Below are 20,615 nucleotides of genomic sequence, written 5' to 3' on the forward strand. Positions count from 1 at the left end.
TCGAGCCAGCAGAACTTTAAAAAAAAGATTTTTTTCCAAAAAAAAAGATTATATTGCTTATAAATATAACGAGAAAGTCTATCTTCTCGATGTGAATACGTCCATTAAGCTCTTCTCTACAGCGTCAATATTTATATTTAGCTATAGGCGGAGCATTGTGACATGACGAAAGTCCATTAGTCGACTGTTGATTGTTTACAGAATATGGAATCGCTGTTTCGCGTACGTAAAGGTTTTGACAGGGCACGTAGAGATTTCCTACGAATCGTGGATTGGGTCTTCATCCACCCAATTTAACTTCGCTGAAATAATCGCTAGGAAACGACTTAATAAAATAAATAAAATAGATATAAAATGTACCTGTTTTATATGCATATGTATCCAGTAGTAACTTTTAAGAAAAAAGAAACTTAAGATCTCAGAACAACGGATAGAAAAATATGGTGGAATTCTCAATATTGCGTAGCAAAGGGTGCCTAACAGAACTCAAATTCAGAAAAAAAAAGCCAAAAAATATAACATTCGGAGACAGAAATACTTTTAAAAAAGAAAACTTAAAATACCGGGCGATGGAAAAATATAGTAGAATTCTCAATACTGCACAGCATAGCATGCATAACAGTACCAAAGTTCAGAAAAAAACATCAAGAAAAGTGAAAAAAACATAACTAAATTTAGAAAAAAAAGTAGCAAAAGAAGTATTACATTCAGAGATAGAAAGCAATCAAAAGTGCAAGTTAAACGTGACAAGTCACTTTAGAGGCCGTTTAGTAACATGATATGAGCAGTTGAGCACACAAGAGAAAATGTGACAGTGTCAGGTAATTTCGTATTAGCTACCTATGCTGCCCTGAAGGGGCTCGCTAGGCCGCTGAGCTTCTCCAGCCTTTCCAGACCTAAAGGTTTTTGGAGACGTAGAACAACGATTGCAAAAAAAAAACGCTGAGAAAAAATAAAAGATTCTACCAATTCAAAGCCGGAGAAATTCTTGTTTCTTCTATATAATAACGCGCTGGGTCCCGGTGTGTGTGTGTTTTTGTTTGTTTGTTTAAAATGCAAAAATACTCCACAATGATGCAAAAATCTGAACCGGTGAGGTGCACCTGACATTGATAGGGCAAGATAGTTCCTCTCATATGTTAGTGAGGGTAAATAAACTTTTGTATGAATGTATACTCCCAAATTTGCAAACTATCATGCTGTATAATGATGATCGTATTCTGTCACGTGTGTGCGTCTGCATATGTGTGTGTCTCAGTCAAGGAATTCCAAAAAGAGAGGGAGACGGATACCTTGGCGTCCGTTTGGCGCGCTGGAGCCTCAAGTAAAGTTGGGTGAGACAGGTCCTACGGCGTCGAATTCGTGCCCCGGAGCCAGATAACTGTAAAATGGGTTGGGACGGGTTGCCTGGAGGTCGGAATGGTGCGCCAGTGCCAGAAAGTTATACAGTGAGGAGAGACGGTTTCCACTGCGCCGGATTGGTGCGCTGGAACCCAACGCAGTAGAATGGGTTTCTATGGTTCCTTCACATATCTATTTCCCAGCACATCTCCCTAACACTGCTAACATCCTTTTTTCAAAAGGAGGAAACACGCGTGCGAACGGCTTAAATACAATACATAGTAGCCAACTGTTTACGCGACGTACATAGAACGTTATTTTTGTCCTTACGATAGTGATATTCATTTTATTTCATGTTAGCGCACCGTTCTCTGCTAATAGTTGAGAACGATGGAAACTCATACTTCGAATAATGTTTCCAAATTGTAGAGGTTTAAGGGGAACAAAAACGTAAAAACAGGTTTGATTGTTCTCCAAATATAGAGCGAGCGTTTAGGGAAAAACCGTAAAATCATTCACCTATGCTTAAATTTTAGGGTAAAAAATTGAAGAAAGCGTTGATAAAAAAAAACAATTCTAATTTCACAAAAAAAATGTCGCTACTCTTATTTTTTATTGAGTGGTGAAGGCGAACAGCAAAAAACGTCTGAAGACCGGCTTCGGCCGGACGCTCAGGCTGGTACCTCTATATTACGCGGGATTTCGCTCCCTATTTAAATGCATCACACCACGAATCTGAGGTGGTACGGATTTCAGGTGGAGTATTCGTATACGGGATGGAAGACTACGGAGAGGGGGTGATTCCATCCATTTCTTCCTAATTGCCATAAAAAACGGCCCGGAAGATGCGGCGCCGCACAAGGCTGGCGCGCTCCAGTTGAACTCCCTGTGCAAAATAGTGCGCCAAAACGTCTGAAGCCGTATCTTCCGGGCAGTTTTTTACAGCAATTAGGAAGAAATGGACGGGGTCACTCCCCTCTCCGTAGTCTTCCACCCCGTATACGAATACTCCACTTGAAATCTGCACCACCTCAAATTCGTGGAATGATGCCTTTAAGGCTGCTATTTTGAGTGCGCTAGCCGCTCCCTATCACGGGTATCTATCTGAGGCAGGAAATCCTCCGATTCTGAGGTAAGACTTACACTACTACTTGTACTAACTACATGAGACCCAACAGTAGTCTTAGGATTTCCTTTGTTGACCGGTTACAGGATTCGGTCGGATAATTACGTTCGGTTCCATCCCTAGTATTATATGAGAAGGAAATGTGTGAATAAAGAAAAAGAAAGTCATTTAAAGACAACGTACCACCAAAACTATGAGAATGGAATTTCTCCATCAATAAATAGAGCTTTGGATGTTTTTTTTACGACTATGAATGGTCTTCCCAAATCCTCAAAACAATCCAGAAATAGGAGTGTGATTCCGTATCCCTAACGATGCACAACGACGACGACTCACCAAAAATTCCACTGATTTTGTAGAAGGGGTTGAAAAGCTGTGAGGACTTAAAGATAGCGTATCACGGAAATAGAGATGTTCGGAACTCTCAACGAGTAGATGAGCGGCGGGGGCACGTTCAACTCCCTGCTAGTAATACAGGAAAAGCGCTATGAAACAACCTTCTGTGATTCCTTCTCCCGAAAGATACAACTTATCATGGGCGCAGAAACGAGGGCTCCCCGCGGCGTGTCCGCAATTTTGCGTGTGGACAGTTTCTGCTGCTCATTTGAGTTATACCTATTGAATGCTGGACGTTAGACGGCGACGGAGTTGCTTATCACGTAATAATCTGCATCGTTGGAGAGATCGGAACACATAATATCGCTATTCTCCGGATGACTAGCGAAAATGAGCGTCGTCACACTCACTACCAACGAACTACATCCAGAACGCTATTCGTGGAGAGATCGCAGTCATCGTAAGTTTCGTGATACGCTGCCTTTAGGGTAGCTAACTACTACAAACTACTCCATCCCAAAATTTCTTATAAAGGGGAGATTTGATAAGTTTTCTCGCTCGTCGCTACAACTACCATGCACAGCTGGGAGTGGAACGTGTCGCAAGGAAAATTGGTCATAATATTGCACGCCTATGTTTACTTAATGCAGTAATTATAAACAATCTGCGGAACCAGATCAGAGGGTGCGAGATCGAAAAGCAGGAGAGCACTGAACAACAAGGCAAGGGAATGGCATATGTATGTTTAGAAAGCTATGAACCTCAGTAAACATTTTATTAGTGAGTTATTGTTTGCTTTTCAAAATTCCGAGCTTAATGATCGAACATAGGGGGAGATAGATCTCACAATCAATTGATTTCTCTAATATATGTCAAAACCAAGAGCAACTCGCCGAAAAAAAAACCTTCATCACCTCGGGTCTTCGCCTCTAGTTGTTGCTAAGAATTACTTTAATTTTTCCTGGAATATTCATAGCTCACTGTCGATCTAAGCTCTTTACCGTCCCACCTCAAAACGACAAAAAAGGAAAATAAAATGTTTTCATGGGTCTCTATGTTTTTACAGTCTCCTACGAACAGAAATCCTCTTGCTATCCAAAGTAATTCGGTTCTGAAAACAGTTTAGAATAAACTAATGACAACATGATAATACTCAATAACAGTAGTGACAAGAATCAACCCTAATGATTGTTTCGCACGAATACATCAAATACAGTTCTCGTCCACGAAAAATGTAAATCCTGAGGCAGTGAAATCAAAGCGACATGAAGCTCAGTGCAGTTGGGTAAGTGGCCGCGCCTGCAGCGGTGCGGTCGAGCATAGCAGTTACGATCGAGTGAGTATCCGTGGTACCACCGTTCACTGCTGCAGCTCATGATGGTCCGATCTCGATTCCAACCGCTATCTCCATCGCGCCGCTGCGAGCGCAGCCGCTTACGCTACTGCACCGAGCTTCTATCGTTTTTCCCCTACTGTAGATTTTTCTGATAAATGCAGCGATCAACTGCACTCCTCAATCAGTCCTCGTTAGGAAATAACTCCTTATGGTTTGGATTTCGATCCAATATTGAAGCGATTAATTCAAGCCTGAAATAACCCCAATAATAATGGAATAATGAATAATAAAAAGTAGAAGTAAATAAGACAGGAATGGGGTAAAATGAAGTTGGGGGAGCCATTCAGTGGCGGCTTTATTTTTCGAAGAAAATAATTGAGTCAATCAGGGCCCTTGGGCCTAAGCATTAGTCTCAGAGGATATATAACATGTAAACTAAAGTTACTGAGAAAAAAAAGTAAATTAAAACGTCGAGAAAAAAAGGCGCCTATGAGTGGCCCCTCCCCCTTCCCTTCTCCCTTTCCAACTACATTTTTCCCACAGGCATGTCCGTCCAAGTGATCGTCAACGTCATCAAACCTTTTCGATGGAACCATACAGGAGATATGGCCGAAATCAGTTGGAAACTGCACATAAATAAGCGGCAAAGTCTTCTCTTTTGAGACTACTGGAAAATTTCTTGGCTACTCAAGAAACTTTCCACTATCTTCGTGAAATTTCTTCCCTTGTAACAAAATAAATCCAAGAACGAAAGTGTCTTAAACGCTCACTATTTGAGAAGATCCTGAATTTCTTGATGATCGCCGTCTTTCCATAGCTTGACCGATGACCTAAAGTAAAAGGAAGACAGATATGCTGATGAGGAGAATACTAATGATACTAATCAAAGACTGAAGCTAATCCGAGAGGAAATCTCGACTTGTGGGACGAGATCCAAAAGAAAAGTGGCATGTTTCTAAAGCCACTAACACCTCTAATTACATGGTTGTTTTAGGTAACGTAATAGTAATAGGTTAAAAAACCCTCATTCGAACCCTCAAAGCTAAGTGAAATACTCAAAGAAGTAGAAATATCAAGCGTCCGATATTCACATTCATCGGTAACGCAAAAGAAATAATACGGAGTTTGCTCTAAAAACACGAGAAGAATGCACTAAACAAACACAGAAGAAGAAATTGGGTTCTAAGGTAGTTGCATTGCACTCTTTGTTTTTTACTTCGGCACGCGAAAAAACGTTCATATAGCAGAAAGATTGTGGTTCATTACGTTGTTACTCATTACTCGTCGTAAAATTCTTCGTGATTTCACTCTGATTACTAATTAACCGGGATAAAATGTAGTTGGGGGTGGTGCGCATAATTCTCTTACGCGACAGAATCGAACTATGATACTACTGTATTAAAATTTCGAAAGGGTAAAATATAGAAAGGAGTTCAAAGAATGTATACAAAGTAAAATCACATAAAGTTGCTGTGCATATAGTTGCTGCAGTTGAAAGTTGAACACGAACTCGTTGAGTGGTATCGTGAGAAATGATTTCGATACTAATGCACTGCGAGTTTATGTAGAAGAGTTAGGACGTGAAATGTGTGAAATTATGAGATGTTATCCTTTCCCCTCCAGCATCTTTTTGAGATTATCTTCACTTGTGAAGATTATCTCAAAAAGATGCTGAAGTGAAATGTGAAGTTACATTGGATAGAACGATCTAATTTTTTATTTCCAATAATACCCGCTTAGTTTGCTATATCCGTCCATCAGAATTTTGTATTATTATTAATTGAAGGATCAATTGAGTGAAGGAGTTTGAGAAGGCATGGGAGTATAAGAACCAGCAGAAACCCTATGCTTCACTGAAAAAGTATTACGGTAAGATGAAAAGATGTTCTCCATTCCTCAACACTGTCAACGCTGTGGTTGTCGGTGAAGCAAGCATTTCAATTTGGAGGGATCACCTCAATTCCTTGTTGAACCGGCAAGCACCTTCAGTCCCCAAACTAGTGAACTCTCAAAGACCGACATTCATCGCGCTCAATGTCGGAGCTTCTGGATTGTGTCTGAGTTTGTTCTGCCTAGGCAGCACAGGAGCCACAATGAAAGTTTGACCTACTTAGTTGTGCATGAATGTCCTTCCATCATATCCATAGCCTTCGGTGTGTTTTGCTTTACAGTTTTGAAGCACGAAATTTCGATTTTTTTTTTAACTGGATACCTTCATTTGATTTCACCTGAGTAAGCAATCCAGATTCCGTTCACCGTTTGAAGACTGACACTTTTATGAACAATGTGGATCGTATTGAAAAAAAAAATCAAATCTTTTGTGTCAAATCAAACCTTAGCAATGCTCCTGATTCAGTTAATTACTCCCATCACATCAGAAGCAGCTTAATATAATTATAATTTTAACACTAATTTTAATACTTTTTAATTTTAATTTTTAATAACTAATTTCAATACTCAATATAATTTCGGGAACATTTATCACTGTTCATCCTAATTACACCGTTAAATTGACATTGCACTGTGTTTTGCTCGAATTCCTTTATTTTCTCCTTTACGATCACTTCTCCATCTTTTTTTGGTTTATTTTTTGCTGACTTTTGCTTGACCTCGAACAAAACGATTTCATGTTCAAGACCAGAGGACAGCCAAAGTATATAGAGGTTTTAAATTTTTTAATTTTTAATTAGTTGCAATCCTTTCATCACGTCTTTTTACAGTACTTGTTCATAGTTTGTTGTGTAGTATAGTTCTTGTAGTATTTCTACTATTACTACAAATAAATGTTGTTCAGAAAATCTTTATTTTTCACCAAGCTCCTTTATGTTCTGGTTGTGATCTTGCATTTCTCTAACCAGCGAGTCCGCCCATTCCACCACCGAGTCCGCCCATTCCACCACCGAGTCCGCCCATTCCACCACCGAGTCCGCCCATTCCACCACCGGGTGGGCCCATTCCACCACCGAGTCCGCCCATTCCACCACCGGATCCGCCCATTCCACCACCGGGTCCGCCCATTCCACCACCGGGTCCGCCCATTCCACCACCGGGTCCGCCCATTCCACCACCGGGTCGGCCCATTCCACAACAGGATCCGCCCATTCCACCACCGAGTCCGCTGATTGCAGTAGCGAGTCCGACGATTCCATCAACAAGCGCTTCAAAACCATGATAATTTGATAACGTAACTAAACAAAAAACAAACATTGAAAAGTGGTTAAAGTCTTACAACCGATGCCCATTCCAATTTCTGAAATTTTGAGTAACATTAAATTATTTAATCAACAGAATCAAGCAAAATCAATGTCAAAGTTCCTCACGCGTGCCATATGGGAATACGAGAAGCTTATGTTTTTTCATAATGACGCTCTCTCTTGCTTCCTTGGAATCCGCAACTGTTTCGTTTCCTATGAACTCACTCTTTTTAGTATGGAAGGAAGTGCTTTGGTAGTAAGTGTATCTCAAAAATCCATTAGTTTGCCCTGGAGCCCCTCACCTTTAACAAATCCTTTCAGTCAGTAATAGTGGCAAATGCTTGTACTCACCTGCAGCACCGGTGTCAAAATTGTCGGTAGTAGAGGTTTTGTTGAGCGAGAACACATCAACAACAAGGAGAAGTGAAAGCAGCAGAATGACTTTCATACTGCTTACCAACTTTGAAAATATATCATTCACATGGGCTTTAATAGCTCCGATCATCCAGCTCCACCTCTCCATTGATCAAACATGATCCAATGTTTCCATTTTCAAATGTAGAAATTCGACATTTGCACTTAGTAGATTGCGCTAATGGATTGTTCCATCATACAGCACCTTCAGCAAAAATAGATGGACTTAACACCATGATTCATGCGCCAAAACACTGCTACTGTTGAATAACCGAAAAAACACGAGAGCGAGTGAAAATGAAACCATCCTGTTTTGACTAGATAGGTGGAAACCACTCACTCATCTCTGCGAATACAAGAGATTTTTCAAGGAATTTTCAATCGGTGTATTGCTATATTTTTTTTCCACTTTTTTCGCTTTCTAGAAATTTATTTTTGCTTATCTAGCTGGACAAAACTGGCATCCAACGTCTAAGGAGGTGAGAATAATGCATCGCAGATATACATTGTACCTATATTTCGAAGATAAAAAGGTCTCTGTTCGCCACTAATACACCTAACTTGTCAATGATTGATTGACTTGATATTATGCAGAGAACAGATAGAAATAAAGCGATGAAACGCTGTTGAAAGAAGTTTAAAGAACCGTACAAAGTTTTATTGTATAAAACGTACAAGCAAGTACTATATATCACATATATGTATATTTACATATGTATACGTATATATATATATATATATATATATATATCGCGCTTAGTCCGTGTGTGTGTATGTGTGTTTGTCTGTGTGTCACGAAAATACTCCATCAGGCTGGTAGTATATATATATATATAGCTCGTATTTTCCTAATGCATACTCTTCTTATTGCGATTAGTGAAAGCAGGGCCAACAAGAGCGGTAGCAATCAGACTTGAATACATAGCCTCAGTTATAAACTTTAACTTTTATAAAAACTAAACTTGTCAAACTGCTTAACTCTTCACTTTCGTATTTCTATTCTAAAGGCGAAAGGTGAAAATGCAGGATGGAATCAATGGAATGTCAGTACATAACTTTAAGTGTCCATTAATTGCGCTGCACTCGCAAAAGTTTGTTGTTCAATCATCTAACGCTGCATGGTTACCAAACCTAAAAGAGTTCAGGAAATGAAGATCACCATCTGGGTGAGGGTCAAGAGGTACTCGTGAAAACCCGCTGACAGCTCCTGTAGTTATCTTTAGCGCCGCGCGCCTCCGCATAATTACTGCTGCCGCTCCACCAGCTCTACATCTTCCACGACCGCCTGAGATCACCTACACCCCGCCTCTCTATTGCCCTCTAATCAACGCTGCGTCGCGACGAAGCGGTGGATACTGCTAATTTAGAAGGGAGGGGAGAGAAAACGAATTTGCGCAGAAAATTCTGATGTACAGATATGGTAAAGTTGTAGTATAGTTTTATGTAGTAAAACTAACATAAGCGCGTATTATTGAAAATAAAAGAGAAAAAGTAGATCTTTCTATCCAATGTAATTTCACGCAATTAAAGATTATCTCAAAAAGATGCTCAAGCAGAAATAATAAAATGCATATATTTTCACACATCTCATAATTTCACACATTTCACGTCCTAACTCTTCTACATAAACTCGCAGTGCATAAGTATCGAAATCGTTTGTCACGGTGCCATTCAATGAGTTTGTGTTCAAGTTTCAACTGCAGCAACTTATGCACAGCAACTTCATGTGACTTTGCTTTGTGTACATTCTTTAAACTCCTTTCTATATTTTACCTTTTCAAAATATTACATAGATTTGTTTATATAGAGTGCATGCCAAATATTTCAATATTTGTTTGTACGTTTTATACAATAAAACTTTGTATGTCCCTTTAAACTTCTTTCAACAGCGTTTCATCGCTTCATTTCTATCTATTCTCTGCATAAAATCAATATGACAGGTTAGGTGTATTGGTGGCGAACAGAGACCGTTGTATCTTCGATGAATACCATTAGGTACAACGTATATCTGCGATGCATTATCCGCACCTCCTTAGGCGTTGGATGCCAGTTTTACCCAGCTAGATAAGCAAGAAGAAATTCCTAGAAAACGAAAAAAGTGGAAAAAATATAGCACTACACCGATTAGTAAGAAATTCCTTGAAAAATCTCTTCTATTCGCAGAGATGGGTGAGTGGTTTCCACCTATCTAGTCAAAACAGGATAGTTTCATTTTCACTCGCACTCGTGTTTTTTCGGCCTGCTTGAAAAAAAATCAGAAACATAAAGAAGGTGTGATTTTCCAGCTATTCAACAGTAGCAATGGTTTGGCGCATAAATCAATGTGTTAAGTCCATCTAGTTTTTCTGAAGGTGCTGTATGATGGAACAATCCATTAGCGCAATCTACTAAATGCAAATGTCGAATTTTTACATTTGAAAATGGAACACATTGAATCAAGTTTGATCAATGGAGAGGAGGAGTGATCGGAACTACTAAAGCCCTTGTGAATGACATATTTTCAAAGTTGGTAAGCAATATGCAAGTCATTCTGCTGATTTCACTTCTCCTTGTTGTTGATGTGTTCTCGCTCAACAAAACCTGGACTACCGACAATTTTGAAACAGGTGCTGCTTGTGTGTACAAGCATTTGCTACTATTACTGACTGAAAGGGTTTGTTAAAGGAGAGGGGCTCCAGGGCAAAGTAATGGATTTTTGAGATACACTTACTATCAAAGCACTTCCTTCCATAAGTGTGAGTTCTTAGGAAGCGAAACAGTTGTGGATTCCAAGGAAGCAAGGAACAGCGTTGGTATGAAAAAAAACATAAACTAAACACCTATGCTATGGGTGAGTTGTTAGGAAACGAAACAGTTTGACATTAATTTTGCTTGATTTTGTTGACTAAATATTTTAATGTTACTCAAAATTTCAGGAATTGGGGCGGGTCGGTGATAAAACTTTAACCACTTTTCAATGTTAGTTTTTTGTTTAGTTCGACGTTATCAAATTATCATGGTTTTGAAGAGCTTGTTGATGGAATCGTCGGACTCGCTGTAGGAGGCCGTTAGACGAATGCAAGACCACAACTAGAACATAAAGCAGCTCGTTGAAAAATAAAGATTTTTTGAACAACATTTATTTGTAGTAGTATTGTAATTATAGTAGAAATACTACAAATTACTCGTAGCAGGTTTTAGGAAGGTTTCCTAAGGTAAACGAGAACTCATACAACATTCTAAAAAAATAGAAGAGCTAAGAGAAAACTGAACAGCTACTAATCTCGTTAGGGTTCCTAACGTAGCGGAAGCACCTCAGCATGTTTTTGAAAGTACTTGGAGACTTCATATTTGTACCAGTTTTAAAATTAATCAGAGTACAAGCAAATTATCCGCAATTGCAAGAGAGGAGGCATTGAGAAATTGAGCGCGATCTCTGTAACATCTTACACATATTGAGTGTATCATTCAAATTCTAAAGATTTGATTGATTGCTTCCCGATCTACGATGAATGATAGCGGCATCTGTTACTCTTATGCTTCGGATCCTTGTTGTTTTCTCAGGATTCTATGTTTTAGGTCCTTAATCCTTATGAACGGGTCTTTTCTGGACCAATTAGCTTTAAATATGTGTATTACGGAACAAAAGTCAGGTGTGTGAGGCAGAAATTGGTGTGTGAATGACAAAAAGGTGATAAAACGATGGAAACGACAGGGTGGAGAGAAAAAAGTTTTGAAGAAGACGTGATGAAAGGAATGCAACAAACTAAAAATTAAAAAATTTAAAACCTCTATATACTTTGGCTGTCCTCTGGTCTTGAACATGAAATCGTTCTGTTCAAGGTCAAGCATACCGAAAAAAAATAGACCAAAAGAAGATGGAGAAGTGATCGTAAAGGAGAAAATAAAGGAAATCGAGCAAAACAAAGTGCAATGTCAATTTAGCGGTTTAATGAGGATGAACAGTGATAATTTTTTTTTCGAAAAGTAACTATATTAAGCTGCTTCTGATGTGAGTTGCTTGACTTGACTTAAAGGCATCACCCCACGAATCTGAGGTGGTACGGATTTCAGGTGGAGTATTCGAAAAAAAAAACGGCCAGGAAGAAACGGCTTCGAGGGATTCGGAGCTCTACTTTCTAGAACGAGTTCGATTGGAGCGCGCTAGCCTTGTGCACCCCCCGCATCTTCCGGGCCGTTTTTTAACAGCAGTTAGCAAGAAATGGACGCAGTCACTTTTCTCTCCATAATCTACGAACCCGCATAAGAATACCCCACCTGAAATCCGTTCCTCCTCAGATTCGTTGGGTGATGCTTTTAATCGGCGCGCTGCTGCCATCGCCTGACGCGACTACCCGCATATTCGCCGAGGTGAGCCGTCCTTCAGCATAGCTCTGCCCAACCTTTTCGATCTTCTGCGAGAGCTTGCACGGAATCAATCCATTCGTCGCTATTCCTTATCCAGCGAAATCTTATTTGCCTGAACTGCCTATCCACACCGAGTGCCCTCAAGTCCTCTTTCATTGCCTCAGTCCACAGTTTCCGTTTTCGAAGCAAGGTGGCCTCTTCCAGCTTGAATTCGACAAACTCCTCAAAACTCGTTGAACGATTTGCTTAAATCTGCATTACATGTATGTCATTATATGTATGTGAGAAACGGAGAAGGTTCTCTGTGGCCACTTTCGATTACGGTGCAAGATGTTGATAACTTCCACGTGTCATCCGCGGTTGCACCACATCGACTTTTCGCGCAAAGTTTTTCATTATGGCACTCTTTAGCCCTAAATGAACTAGGAGCCGTCTAAGCAGCTACCTTTCCCTGCAATCAAGGCTCACCATCACTCCAGACGGTGCTGCTCAAGTTTCTGATCCCTACATCATAATGGGCCAAATTCCGAATAGGAAGACGCGCAGCTTGGCTTCGTTGGTGATGGGGGTCGACCTCAAGCATTTCGTTAAGGAGTGAATGCAGAAGTGGCCTTAGTTGGTCTTTGCTGAATACGCTTCTTGTACCTGCCGTTGTTCTTCAGCATGCAGCTCAGGAAACACAACTCATCAAAGAGTTCGATCCGTTGTTTGCTCACCCTGATTCTCATTCGTAGTCTCAAAGAGATCCACGTTCATCTGTTCGCACTTATCAGGGTGTAGACGTAATCCATATGCTACAGCATGCTTCGATTGACAACATGTTAAAGTTTTGCGCTGCTTTCTGTGAATATATCAACATCGTCGACGTACTCGAGATCAGTCAAGGGGCACCCTAATGGTGCTAAGACGATGTCGGCAGGACGCTGATCGACTGTTCTTCGCATGATGTCATCGATAGCGAAGTTGAACAGAAAAGGTCCTGACACTACCTCTTGTTTTATTCATTCTACCACTTCGAACGGTGTAGTACGTCCGGCCGGTGTTCGAACCGCAACACTTGTTGTTTACTTAGAGAAGGCGATAGTTTATAAATCGAAAGGTCATTACTAGGAGTAATTAACTGAATCAGTGGCCTGAAACCTTTGCGTTAGACTTAGAGGTCACATGACATGTTGAGCAAGCAAAGAAAAGCTACTAAGAAAAAGGAAGACAGAGTTGGAATCACCACTGCTTTAACTTTACCACAGCTTCTAAACAGGCTCACTGGATGTGAATAGCTACATCATATCACGTAGCACTCTCAAAGGGAAAAAAAGAACCAAAAATGGCTTTTATAGCAATCCAATCGATCCGCAAGCATGCATGCATCAACTTTTATTCGTACCTTTTCGATTTGTATTAGAAAGTTGATGAGCCTAAAGAAGGTCGTCAGATTATTATGAAGGCTGTTCTCATTCGCCAACTTCGCGATTTTAAGATTTTCTCAGTTAAGGCAAGGTCGCACCCCCCACTGTCAACTAAGCGGTCGTCAAATTCTTCCATGGACTTTGTTTGCTCCAGCCACGGGTAAATTGTAGGTGGGGGAGGCAGGGAGGGGTGTGGAGCATTTTGACGCGAAAAAAACTGTACTACTATTGTAATAACGTGTACTGAACTGCACTCAGAGCGCGAGAAAGTTCATTCAGCACGAGCTAATTATAAACAATCTGCGGAACCAGATCAGAGGGTGCGAGATCGAAAAGAGCAGGAGAGCACTGAGCAACAAGACAAGGGCATGACATATGTATGTTTAGAAAGCTATGAACCTCAGTAAACATTTTATTAGTGAGTTATTGTTTGCTTTTCAAAATTCCGAGCTTAATGATGGAACATAGGGGGAGATAGATCTCACAATCAATTGATTTCTCTAATATATGTCAAAACCACGAGCAACTCGCCGAAAAAAAACCTTCATCACCTCGGGTCTTCGCCTCTAGTTGTTACTAAGAATTACTTTAATTTTTCCTGGAATATTCATAGCTCACTGTCGATCTAAGCTCTTTACCGTCCCACCACAAAACGAGAAAAAAAGAAAAAGAAATATTTTCATGGGTCTCTAGGTTTTTAAAGTCTCCTACGAACAGAAATCCTCTTGCTATCCAAAGTAATTCGGTTCTGAAAACAGTTTAGAATAAACTAATGACAACATGATAATACTCAATAACAGTAGTGACAAGAATCAACCCTAATGATTGTTTCGCACGAATACATCAAATACAGTTCTCGTCCACGAAAAATGTAAATCCTGAGGCAGTGAAATCAAAGCGACATGAAGCTCAGTGCAGTTGCGTAAGTGGCCGCGCCTGCAGCGGTGCGGTCGAGCATAGCAGTTACGATCGAGTGAGTATCCGTGGTACCACCGTTCACTGCTGCAGCTCATGATGGTCCGATCCCGATTCCAACCGCTATCTCCATCGCGCCGCTGCGAGCGCAGCCGCTTACACTACTGCACCGAGCTTCTATCGTTTTTCCCCTACTGTAGATTTTTCTGATAAATGCAGCGATCAACTGCACTCCTCAATCAGTCCTCGTTAAGACATCCTTCCTTATGGTTTGAGTTTCGATCCAACATTGACGCGATTAATTCAAGCCTGAAATAACTCCAATAATAATGGAATAATGAATAATAAAAAGTAGAAGTAAATAAGACAGGAATGGGGTAAAATGAAGTTGGGGGAGCCATTCAGTGGCGGATTTATTTTTCGAAGAAAATAATTAAGTCAATCAGGGCCCTAAGGCCTAAGCATTAGTCTTAGAGGATATATAACATGTAAACTAAAGTTACTGAGAAAAAAGTAAGTGAAAACGTCGAGAAATAAGGGCGCCTATAAGTGGCCCCTCCCATTTTCCTCCTCCCCCTCCAACTACATTTTTCCCACAGGCATGTCCGCCCAAGCGATCGTCAACGTCATCAAACCTTTTCGATGGAACCATACAGGAGATATGGCCGAAACCAGTTGGAAACTGCACATAAATAAGCGGCTAAGTCTTCTCTTTTGAGACCATTGGAAAATCTCTTGGCTACTCAAGAAACTTTCCACTATCTTCGTGAAATTTCTTCCCTTGTAACAAAATAAATCCAGGAACGAAAGTGTCGGAAACACTCACTATTCGAGAAGATTCTGAATTTCTTGATGATCGCCGTCTTTCCATGGCTTGACCGATGACCTAAAGTAAAAGGAAGACCGATATGCTGATGAGGAGAATACTAATGATACTAATCAAAGACTGAAGCTAATCCGAGAGGAAATCTCGACTTGTGGGACGAGATCCAAAAGAAAAGTGGCATGTTTCTAAAACCAATAACACCTCTAATTACATGGTTGTTTTAGGAAACGTAATAGTAATAGGTTAAAAAACCCTCATTCGAACCCTCAAAGAAGTAGAAATATCATGCGTCCGATATTCACATTCATCGGTAACGCAAAAGAAATAATACGGAGTTTGCTCTAAAAACACGAGAAGAATACACTAAACAAACACAGAAGAGGAAATTGGGTTCTAAGGTAGTTGCGTTGCCCTCTTTGTCTTTTACTTCGGCACGCGAAAAAACGTTCATATAGCAGAAAGATTGTGGTTCATTACGTTGTTACTCATTACTCGTCGTAAAATTCTTCGTGATTTCACTCTGATTACTAATTGGCCGAGATAAAATGTAGTTGGGGGTGAAGCGCATTATTCTCTTACGCGACAGAATCGAACTATGATAATAGTGTAGTAGCCTCTGCTGATGTGCAGTCAGAGCGCGAAAACGGCCGTGGAACACAACAGGCGCAAAGACGTCCTTGGAACACAGAAACCGTTCTCGTTGTTGGAGACAGCATACCACGAATCTAAGGTGGTGCGGATTTCAGGTGAAGTATCTGTATACGGGGTCGTAGATTATGGAGACAAAGGTAGTTCCGCTTATCTCTTCCTGCATCACTGCAAACAGCTGCCTCCAGTTTGTCCTGTTTTGTACGACGCCATCTACTGCAACGCTCCACCCCTTGCGCCGCCTCCGCCATACAATTCGTCAAAAATCAATTCGAACTGCCCTGATAGGCAGTAAGGGACGCTACGCGTGCAATTGTAGCGCGCTGCAATAGAAGGCATCGTACAAAACACTATTCAGGGGCCGGCTGCTTGCTTAGATTCACGGAGAGATGAGCGGAACCACTCCGGTGTCCATAATCTACAACCCCGTATACAGGTTCTCTGCCTGAAATCCGTACCACCCCAGATTCGTATTATGCTGCTTTTGAACCATTTAATTTGCATAGAGGCTACTGCTAACCTGCTGACTCTTCGTGACTTCACTCTGGTTACTACTTGGGCGGAGCTTGCATCGAAGTCGAACGAGGAATATGGTGTATGGCTCGCTGATCGTGGATTGCAGTGGAAGAAGCGACTTTGCCCCTACTGTGGAAGCCCCGTTAACGTCGTTAAGCAGGCGAATGTGGATAGCCTTCATAAATGCTAACCCAAAATGCTTATTGGTGCTGCCAAGTTGCGAATACAAATCGAAAATGTCTGAATAAAAGTTGTTGAATGCATGCTTGCTTGATCGATTGGTATGGAAGTCATTTTCGATCCTTTTTTTTTCTTTGAACGTAATACATAATATGACTTAGCTATTCATTTCTAGTAAACTTGTTTTGGATGAAATGTAGATGGGGGCGGGGGAGGGAGGGAGGCACCCCCTTCTCCTGGAAGCAAATAACTAAATCACTCGGAGCTCTAAGATGTAAGCATTAGTCTTAGAGGATCTATGGAATGTAAGCTAAAGTTACTTCCAAAAAAATCTACGATAGATCGTCCAGAAATAAGGGCGCCACTGGGTGACCCCCAAACTACATTTTACCCTCGTTTGTAAGATTAAACAGTAGTAGTTCCAGCTCTGCCCTCCTTTTTTTCTTATTAGCTTTAACCTACATGTCGTGGATCCTGTAGGAGTGATGCTCACGTTTTAGGGCCGCGAGCGACTCAGCTATGCACTCGTGCTGAATGACCTTTCTCGCGCTCTGAGTGCAGTTCAGTACACGTTATTAGAATAGTAGTACAGTTTTTTTCGCGTCAAAATGCTCCCCACCCCTCCCTGCCTCCCCCACCAACATTTTACCCGTGGCTGGAGCAAACAAAGTCCATGGAAGAATTTGACGACCGCTTAGTTGACAGTGGATTGCTGTGGAGGGTGTGACCTTGCCTTAACTGAGAAAATCTTAAAATCGCGAAGTTGGCGAATGAGAACAGCCTTCATAATAATCTGACGACCTCCTTTAGGCCCATCAACTTTCTAATACAAATCAAAAAGGTACGAATAAAAATTGATGCATGCATGCTTGCGGATCGATTGGATTGCTATAAAAGCCATTTTTGGTTCCTTTTTTTCCCTTTGAGAGTGCTACGTGATATGATGTAGCTATTCACATCCAGTGAGCTTGTTTAGAAGTTGTGGTAAAGTTAAAGCAGTGGTGATTCCAGCTCTGTCTTCCTTTTTCTTAGTAGCTTTTCTTTGCTTGCTCAACATGTCATGTGACCTCTAAGTCTAACGCAAAGGTTTCGGGCCCCTGATTCAGTTAATTACTCCCATCACATCAGAAGCAGCTTAATATAATTATAATTTTAACACTAATTCTAGTATTTCTTAATTTTAATTTTTAATAACTAATTTTAATACTTAATATAATTTCGAGAACATTTATCACTGTTCATCCTCATTACACCGCTAAATTGACACTGCACTGTGTTTTGCTCGATTTCCTTTATTTTCTCCGTTACGATCACTTCTCCATCTTCTTTTGGTTTATTTTTTTCGGTTTGCTTGACCTCGAACAAAACGATTTCATGTTCAAGACCAGAGGACAGCCAAAGTATATAGAGGTTTTAAATTTTTTAATTTTTAGTTTGTTGTAATCCTTTCATCACGTCTTCTTCAAAACTTTTTTCTCATTCTCCATCCTGTCGTTTCCATAGTTTTATCACCTTTTTGTCATTCACACACCAATTTCTGCCTCATACACCTGATTTTTGTTTCGTACTTCACATATTTAAAACTACCTGGTCCAGAAAAGACCCGTTCATAAGGATTAAGGGCCTAAAACATAGAATCCTGAGAAAACAACAAACATCCAAATCTCAGGACCTGAAACATGCCGCTCTCATTCATTGTACAACGGGAAGCAACCAACCAAATCTTTAGAATTCGAATGATACACTCAATATGTGTAAGATGTTACAGAGATCGCGCTCAATTTCTCAGTGCCTCTTCTCTTGCGATTACGGATATTTTGCTTGTAATCTGATTAATTTTAATAGTCTGCGCGAGCACAAAAATGAAGTCTCCAAGTGCGTTTCAAAAGCATACAGAGGTGCCTCACGTAAAGAACCTTGACGAGCTTAGCAGCAGTTCAGTTTTCTCTTAGTTCTTCCATTTTTTAGACTGTTGTATGAGTTCTCGTTTACCTCAGGAAACGTTCCTAAAACCTGCAGCGAGTAAGTTGTAGTATTTCTACTATTTCTTCGTCCACTAACTCCTCTATTAGCTGCTGCTTTAAATATCTGTCCCTTTCACTGCATGTATTTTTGGTGTGCAAAACTTCTTATGCACAAAGACGCATTCATGTAGTGCTGGATAGATCATTGATGACCACTGAAAAGGTGTTTGATGCATAGAAAATGTTTTCATGAAGACCACGTTTACGTTGAACTTGGCAAAAATTTATGGCAAATAAATGTTGTTCAAAAAATCTTTATTGTTCAACGAGCTCCTTTATGTTCTGCTTATGATCCTTCTTTCTTCTTACGAAAGAAATCGAAGACTCCACCAACAAGCCCTCCAACCACAACAATTTGATAACGTCGAACTAAACAAAAAACAAATATTGGAAAGTGGTTGAAGTCTTACCACGGATGCCCGCCGAAATTCCTGAAATTTTGAGTGACATTAAACCATTTAGTCAATAGAATCAAGGAAAATTAATGTCAAATTTCCTCACCAGCTAGAACAAAAGGGTTTAGTTTATGTTCTTTCATACCAACGCTCTTTCTTGCTTCTTCCTTTGTTTCGTTTCCTATGAACTCACACTTATTAGTATGGAAGGAAATGCTTTAATAGTAAGTATATCTCAAAAACTCATTACTTTGCCCTGGAGCCCCTCACCTTTAACAAATCCTTTCCGTCAGTAATAGTAGCAAATGTTTGTACTCACCCTCAACGCCGGTGTCAAAATTGTCGGTAGTCCAGGTTTTGTTCAACGAGAACACATCAACAACAAGGAGAAGTGAAATCAGCAGAATGACTTTCATACTGCTTACCAACTTTGAAAATATATCGTTCACAAGGGCTTTAATGGTTCCAATCATCCAGCTCCACCTCCCCATTGATCAAACTTGATTCAATGTGTTCCATTTTCAAATGAAGAAATTCGACATTTGCATTTAGTAGGTTGTGCTAATGGATTGTTCCATTATACAACAGTTTTATCAAAACTAGATGGGCTTGACACATTAATTTTTGCGCCAAAACATTACCGCTGTTGAATAGCTGGGAAACCACACCTCCTTTATGTTTTTGATTATTTTTCAAGCAGACATCCAAAGTTTTTGACATTCACGTTTCCCTCTTTCATTCTAGAACCGCCGTTGTTCCATCAGTTTAACCACCGAATAAAATTTCCATTTTAGTAGCTGTCTACTAATTTCACCACAACTTCAATCTAATAAAATGGCAACTTGACTTAAAGCTGCATTCGAGTATCAGTATATCATAGGAAACGCAAGAGCTGGTGGAAGTAGATGGTAAAGGGAATGGTCATGAGGTACCATTACGTATGAAGTGCCGCCGCGTATCCAAGAGGCTAATGATAATCGTTAATTCCTCAGCCCGTCTCCTGACACCGTCATAATCGCTAGAGTAGCCTGATTGCTCATCTTGTGCTACGTGTTCCTGAAGTTTCGCACGTCACCGTGCTCTTCCCATTTCCCCGCTTCTGCTGCTCTTATAATGCGCTTTTAGAATCGACGAGAAGGAAAGTACCTAGTATTAGATGTTGTTTGAAACTCTACATAAGGTAGTGCTTGTAGGTCAATATAAGAGAAAAAAGAATGAAAGAGGTTTATATAAGTGATACGCCATATAGAAATGCGAGTGAAAATGAAATTATCCTGTTTTGACTAGATAGATGGGAACCACTCACCCACCTCTGCGAATACAAGAGATTTTTCAAGGAATTTCCCACTAATCGGTGTAATACTATATTTTTTTCCACTTTTTTCGCTTTCTAGGAATTTCTTTTTTGCTTCTATAGCTAGATAAAACTGTCATCCAATGCCTAACGAAGTGCGATTAATGCATGGCAGATATACATTGTACCTAAAGGTATTCATCGAAGATACAACGGTCTCTGTTCGCCACCAATACACCTAACCTGTCATATTGATTTTATGCAGAGAATAGAGAGAAATGAAGCGATGAAACGCTGTTGAAAGAAGTTTAAAGAGA

At 40.3% G+C, this 20,615-nt stretch overlaps 3 protein-coding genes across 3 annotated transcripts; 1 reads left to right on the forward strand and 2 right to left on the reverse strand.

The window, feature by feature from the left end:
* Positions 1 to 6,989: 6,989 nt before the first annotated feature.
* On the reverse strand, positions 6,990 to 7,781 carry RB195_012244 (uncharacterized protein; the record flags this gene model as incomplete). The annotated part of the gene is made up of 4 exons (XM_064194016.1): positions 6,990 to 7,297; positions 7,369 to 7,389; positions 7,460 to 7,546; positions 7,685 to 7,781. 4 exons carry the CDS (start codon positions 7,779 to 7,781, stop codon positions 6,990 to 6,992), a joined length of 513 nt encoding a protein of 170 aa, XP_064051599.1.
* An 8,583-nt stretch (positions 7,782 to 16,364) lies between these two features.
* On the forward strand, positions 16,365 to 16,595 carry RB195_012245 (uncharacterized protein; the record flags this gene model as incomplete). The annotated part of the gene is made up of 1 exon (XM_064194017.1): positions 16,365 to 16,595. The coding sequence occupies one exon, from the start codon at positions 16,365 to 16,367 to the stop codon at positions 16,593 to 16,595; it is 231 nt and encodes a 76-aa protein (XP_064051600.1).
* A 2,300-nt stretch (positions 16,596 to 18,895) lies between these two features.
* Positions 18,896 to 19,420, reverse strand: RB195_012246 (uncharacterized protein; the record flags this gene model as incomplete). Its single annotated transcript, XM_064194018.1, has 4 exons — positions 18,896 to 18,948; positions 19,020 to 19,040; positions 19,111 to 19,185; positions 19,324 to 19,420. The coding sequence occupies 4 exons, from the start codon at positions 19,418 to 19,420 to the stop codon at positions 18,896 to 18,898; spliced, it is 246 nt and encodes an 81-aa protein (XP_064051601.1).
* Positions 19,421 to 20,615: the final 1,195 nt, after the last annotated feature.

This window comes from Necator americanus, chromosome III, assembly GCF_031761385.1.
Source record: "Necator americanus strain Aroian chromosome III, whole genome shotgun sequence".
NCBI classification, from domain to species: Eukaryota; Metazoa; Nematoda; class Chromadorea; order Rhabditida; family Ancylostomatidae; genus Necator; species Necator americanus.